The following is a 6,460-nucleotide window of genomic DNA, read 5'->3' as shown; positions in this document are numbered from 1 at the left end:
TGTGTGAGCTCTAAAAGGATTCTGACAGTGAAAGACAAATCCATTTAAAAGGGAATTGATTGCACCAGACTTGCTTAATCCCAGCGTCCTGACTTTCCTTCCAGATACCTTGTTCCAACTCACGTAAATAGAAGGCAGGCTCCTCATTTCTAAGAAAGGAAAGTTGGGTTGAGTTGGAAGCTCTTCATATTTTAGTCTCTTGGAACTCTGTCATTTGCTTATTGGAGACACTCAGCAATTCTTAGCCACAAAGGTGTTGGGAAATGGCTGCGAGAGCAGGGCAGACATGAGGCTGTGTACGAGCATAACTAGTGCGGCAGCACAGGGTGCATTCTCATGAGAAAGCATTAGGAGTTAAGATAGGAGGTACAACATCCTTGGGCAGCCTGTAAACAGCAGGCCTTAAACAGCAGGCCTACATACGCAGCTATGCTCTGTGGATATGTGGGGGGCTGATAAGCGGATGAGCTCAGTGGCAGGGGTGAATGCTGGCTGAGCATTGGTTAAAGCTAGGCAGCCCACCTAGACGCCCACCTTGTGCTCCAATAGTAGGTGAACACATGTGTAGTAGAATCATATATAAACTCTGTGTGTGCAGCAATAAAATGAAGCTTGATCACTCATATTGAGTACTGTCGTGCTTCCCCGCTTGAGAACAATCTGATTAGGACGCTATCCGCGGCAATTGGCGCCCGAACAGCGAAGGACCTGATGGAAGATTGATTTGGGAGCGGACGGACAAGCGCACCGGCATCGCAGCGGCCGAGCCGGGGGGCAGCATCGCCTAGACCGACCAAAAGGGGTCTGCACGGGATCCGGAGGGCACGGAACGGAGCTCCGATGACAGTGGGCGCTGCGTGCGGTGAGACGCGGATTGCAGTGCACCATGGAAAGTGAGGTAGCCCTAGATTTTTTAAGATGCTTCTTAGAGAAGCGAGGGGTAGAGTCTGTGACTCTAAAGCAATTGCCTGGGTTGCTAGCCTATGGTAAAGGGGAAGAGTTCTTTGCTCGTTCTCAGGATATTCTAGGAGAGAAGGAATGGCACAAGTTAGGGGATGTCCTTTGGTATAAGGTAATTGATGACAACAAAGGGGCTAAAAAACTAATGAAGCCCTGGAGAGATGTGATAACTTGTATCAGGAGGTATAGGTTAGAACGGCAGGAAGCTGCCTCAGCTTTGCGCCAGTTAGAAAGTCTGCCCGAAGACGCTAGGCGCTTAAAGGTCGGGGGGGATTACGTTCCGATACCCTCCTCGGGAGGACCAGCTCCGCTCCGCACTTACGGCCTCTCGCAGGCAGGGGCTTCAGCGATCCCGTCTGCCCCCCCCAGGGACGATATAGAGGAAGAAAGTGAGGATGAGGGGCTGGAAAAACTGGATTGTGAGGTTAAAATATTAACAGAGCGGTCACGTAATCTGGAAATCTGTATGCGGGTCCTGTCCTACCGATAGCGCCTGTTGCTCCACCGACTCATCCGGCAGCGCCGCCCGACTGAACTGCGGAGAAATCGTTTCGCGCGCCCGCACCGCTCTGCCGGATGGGGGGTGAGCAGTCGGAACTATGGGGAGTTCACTAACAAAGGAGCAGCAAGTACATCTTGAAGCCTTACAGTTAGTTTTAACGTTTCAGAATCAGCCTGTATCTACCTCAGCATTAGTTACTTTTCTCAAATGGTTAAGCAGAAATATCCCTGAATTTCTGAAAACTGCATTCTCTTTTTGTGGTGAACTTTGGGACGAAATTGGCGCAAAACTCCGGGAGGCTTCTATTGCTAAAGATAGAACGACTGCTAAACTTTTATCTGTTTGGCACCAGATAATGGAAGGGCTTAAACAAATTCGACAAGGAAGACTTTCTTCCGACTATTCGCCATCGCCCTCCCTCCCACCCCCGCCGCTGCCCCTCCGTGCAGCAAGCAGCCCTGGTCCGGATTCGATCAGCGGCTCCGACCCCGCCCCTGACCGTGGGGAAGAGAAACTCCGACCCCCCCCATCGCCGCTGCCCTCGGTTCCGCCTCCGGCGCTCATCCCGCTCCCGCCCTCCGCTCCGCCCCTGACGCTCGCCGCGGCGCTCCTACCCTCCGCCTCGCCGTGACGCTGATGTCCTGCGCTCCGCCCCTGTCGCTCGCTGCGCCGCTCCCGCCTCTGACCCGCCGAGGAGCTTCATCAGTACCTGCTATAACCTTGCATCATTCAGATGATGAGCCTATTTGGATTCCTGCTCGCAGTGTTCACCCTTGGCGCAGAAGCACTACCTGAACCACACCAAATCAACCCGCGGCAACACATGTGGGTCACCTGCGCTAAATCAGCAGGCCGGACCAACCTCTGCTTAGCGCTTGTTTCTGCCACTGATCCCTTCCAAACTTGTTTTGAAGGGATGCTGTTTCTCAATGATTCTAACTTTTCTGCTTACTCCACAGGACATGCATGACATCCACTCTAAACACATGGGTAGCTTTAGTTGTCCTTATACCAAGGGCTGTTGCTGGGAGTAGGTATTATAACTATTAGTATAGTATAGTTATTGGTACTGTAAAACGCTTACTTGAGGAAAAAAAAAGAAGGAAAAAAAAAAAAAAAAAAAAAAAAAAAAAAAAAAAAAGGGAAGAAAAAGATGTGAAACAATGAGAAAGTCTGAAACCAAGTTTGAAACGACCATGAACTCATAATGATTGGGACTGTGTGCTTCTTATTGCTTTGTAACTTGTTGTATTGCAAATAGCAACAGTAGTAATGGTGGTTGTGTGTTTTTTTAATTTTTCTTTTAATAACAGATTGAATGTTATAGTAACAGGATTTAATGTTACCAATGCTGGAATCTATGGAAATAGCTATTTTAATGTATTAGTAGCACTAAGACAAAACCTGGAAAGGAATCCCAGGCAAAGGGATGACCCTATATTATAGAATGATTAACTCTCTTTCATCCCACTAATCGGGAATTTAAAATATGATCATGCAGCACCTGAGACAAAGGTGCACGCTAAGAATGTTAACCTTGATAGTTTATTTTGAAAGCGGGTGTTCCATTTGGCCTCTGTATCATGCACTGGCCATGCAGATGCAGTGTACAAATGGAAAATACCCTTCGGACCCTGAGAAGAATAAAAGCAAGAGAGAATCTAGGGTGGGTGAGAGAGGAAAAGTGCACCTTGAAGCAGGGGACGCCCTGCTCGCACTGCCTATCGCATTCGCCACCACCATGTTTTTTATCTCTCTCTTTCGGCAGATTGTTGGTTCTCGAGGGTCTGTAAATAATAATGCCCATAGTTCTATCTGGCATGCAAAAGTTGCCCAACTATGAATTCTCTATTAGCTAGAGGTATAACCATGAGCACTCTAAAAGCATCTGTTGTACAAATCTTAGTGGTCTTTCAAAATCAATATATCAGAATACATTAAAGTTGAAGATCTCTTTCAAGGCAGTGAGAGATTAACACAGAATGGGTCCCTCCAGGATTTATTTCCAGGTTGCAGAAAGTTGGGCTGCAGACCAAACACGTGTTTGTTCTTTTTAGCAGTTAAAGATTTCTTTTCTTGTCATGATACTATGTTTGCCTTGTTTCCTTTCTCACACTAACAGTATTGTCAATTGAGGCCTTGATTGAGTTATAATGATTGTATTATTAATATAATTAGTGTTCTATAGCATGGTAGAAGTTGTCGGTATCTTCAGTGACAATCTCAATGTACTAAAGGGCACCGATCCTGCCGCCTGCGTTTCGGTGACTACAGAGCAGCAGCATCTTATCGAAACTCTTGGGCATCTTATTGCGACACAGGCCGTTGATCGCTGTGAACCATCTCTCCCCATAGATATCACTATCCTAAGTGGCCACGGGCAACTGCTGGGTGCACTGACGCAGTGCAAAAAGAAAAAGGGGGAGAGACCAGACATAAAGGTGCTGGAACGGCTGTTTATGAGCTTTTCAAGGATACGTAAGACATAATCTGTGTTTCCGTTAACAGCACTTCAGAACAAAGTGCATGCTTGATAGAATGACTAAGTGTCTCCTTGCCATGGGACCCCCAAGAGCTGGATCTCCTGGGTTCCCAGGCAATAGGAAACGCTTCAGCGGGATGGAATCAAACATGCTTTTGGTTCGGACGATCGCACCAGGCCCTTAGTGCTCAAGCAAGTATCCTTAAGCGACTGTGGGATTATGCGGATAACCCTTTTTTCAACACAACAGGATGGACGGTGGTCTCCCCCCATAATGAACAGGAATTCTCGGTATGGGGGCATATTGCGGTTACAGCAACCAAACCGGGGAAGGAGGTAACCTACGACCGTGGTATGGATATGGAGCAAGCTTTTCTGAAGACGATTCCCAACATGCGCTGTGGAATAATGACTCGGCTAAGGCCTTACCCCCGGGTGTATTTTTAATATGCGGTGACCGAACTTGGGCAGGCATTCCTGCCAATGTCCAAGGAGGACCTTGCTATCTTGGACAGTTAGCACTGTTCGCTCCCCAACATCGTCAGTGGCTTAATGTCGCCTCTGGTCTGCATAAGGCCAGGCAACAGCGGAGTATACGCCACCTGACACCAGATTGCAACGATAACGTTGATTTATGGTCAGCTACTGCCCGGGTGTTCGCTTCGGTTCTCACACCAGGCGTGGCTGCGGCCCAAGCGTTAAAACAGTTAGAAAACCTAGCATGTTGGTCAGCGAAACAGGCTAACGAGACCACCTTAGTTCTGACATCTATGTTATCTGATATGAATAGTCTTAGGCACGCTTTGCTACAAAATCGCGCGGCAATTGACTTTCTGCTTTTAGCACAAGGGCATGGCTGTGAGGACTTTGAGGGAATGTGTTGCTTTAACCTTTCGGACCATAGTCAGTCCATACATGAACAACTTCAATGGTTAAAGAGACATACGCAAAAGATTCAAATTGACAAAAACCCATTTGATGATTGGCTAAAATCCCTATTTGGAGGACTGTCCCCGTGGCTCACAGCATTAATCAAAGAAGGCTTGCGTTGGCTATTGCTTATTCTAGTTGTGCTTTTACACTTTTAGTATATAGTTGTATAATGAGGAGTATTGACAAAGTCACACAGAAAGTTATGCTCGTGCAAAAAGAAAAAGGGGGAATTGTTGGGAAATGGCTGCGAGAGCAGGGCAGACATGAGGCTGTGTACGAGCATAACTAGTGCGGCAGCACAGGGTGCATTCTCATGAGAAAGCATTAGGAGTTAAGATAGGAGGTACAACATCCTTGGGCAGCCTGTAAACAGCAGGCCTTAAACAGCAGGCCTACATACGCAGCTATGCTCTGTGGATATGTGGGGGGCTGATAAGCGGATGAGCTCAGTGGCAGGGGTGAATGCTGGCTGAGCATTGGTTAAAGCTAGGCAGCCCACCTAGACGCCCACCTTGTGCTCCAATAGTAGGTGAACACATGTGTAGTAGAATCATATATAAACTCTGTGTGTGCAGCAATAAAATGAAGCTTGATCACTCATATTGAGTACTGTCGTGCTTCCCCGCTTGAGAACAATCTGATTAGGACGCTATCCGCGGCACAAAGGCTGGGTTTTAGTAAAGAATGTGTGAGATGAAACTATGTTGATGCTCTGTTTGTAAGACTAGGGTCGTGCACTGTCCAAAAATGTAGTACAAACAAAGCCAGTCACCCACAGGACCTTCCAATCTGTGGCATTTTTCTGCTTGGGCTTTGCCAGTATCAGTGTGTGTGTGGACTTCCTGGGATGCATTGTGCAGGCAGTGTAGCATCGTTGCTGCTAAAGAGGTTAGTGCCTTTCCACCATTTCTCCCAGTCTCTCTGTGGCTTTAAGAGACACTCCTGAGCTAAAGAAATTCTTTTTTTTTTTCTCTCCCAGGAACACAATAATCTCCTGTCAAAGCAATCAGTTGTTTATTCTGATGAATTATTGAAAACAGAACCAACCTCTTGAAGAAATTGAACATGCATCAAAATCTTATAAAAGTCTCCTTCCTTCTTTGGAAATGAAAAGAGGTTGGGGTAGAAAATGCTTTGTTTTCTTTTTCTTTGGAAACATCCTTATTTGGCATCTGTAAAGCATTTACATTCCCTAGTTCTGGATCAAAGTCCTTTCATGGCTCATGTTACTTATTTCCTTCTTTAACTGAAGCACAGAGAAAAAAATGGATTTTTCCTCCCTCAGGCTTACAGTATAAGTAAAAAATCAAATCGTGGTTTTTAGCAAGGAAGTAGAAAGAATGAAGAATAAAACATCTCACGTGGTGGGCTTAAAACATCTCAATGTAGTTTGCAGAACCATCTATACATGTGCTTCCAGAACGAGTGCTGTCAGTAAGCACAAGTTTCTATAGTAGCAATGAAGCAAGCAAAGTAAAATTTAGTAAAAAGATGACTGTGCTGCTGGATTTGTTGTTCCTCCTGTTCCAAAGGTCTGTGCTCTCCAAGGAGGAATTTCATCCTCTGCAGCATGTGTTGTGGCC

The 6,460-nt window shown here is 46.4% G+C and overlaps 1 protein-coding gene across 1 annotated transcript; it reads left to right on the top strand.

Annotated features, from left to right (window-relative positions):
* Positions 1-252: 252 nt before the first annotated feature.
* Positions 253-5,477, top strand: LOC146543951 (syncytin-A-like). The gene has a single exon (XM_085228192.1). It carries the CDS (start codon positions 4,238-4,240, stop codon positions 5,030-5,032), a length of 795 nt encoding a protein of 264 aa, XP_085084318.1. The 5' UTR covers positions 253-4,237; the 3' UTR covers positions 5,033-5,477.
* The last annotated feature ends 983 nt before the right edge of the window (positions 5,478-6,460 follow it).

The sequence above is a fragment of the Meleagris gallopavo genome, chromosome 7 (genome assembly GCF_905368555.1).
Source record: "Meleagris gallopavo chromosome 7, MGAL_WU_HG_1.1, whole genome shotgun sequence".
NCBI lineage: Eukaryota > Metazoa > Chordata > Aves > Galliformes > Phasianidae > Meleagris > Meleagris gallopavo.
Note: the sequence above shows the minus strand (reverse complement) of the source record. Positions and strands in the feature narration are given on the sequence as shown.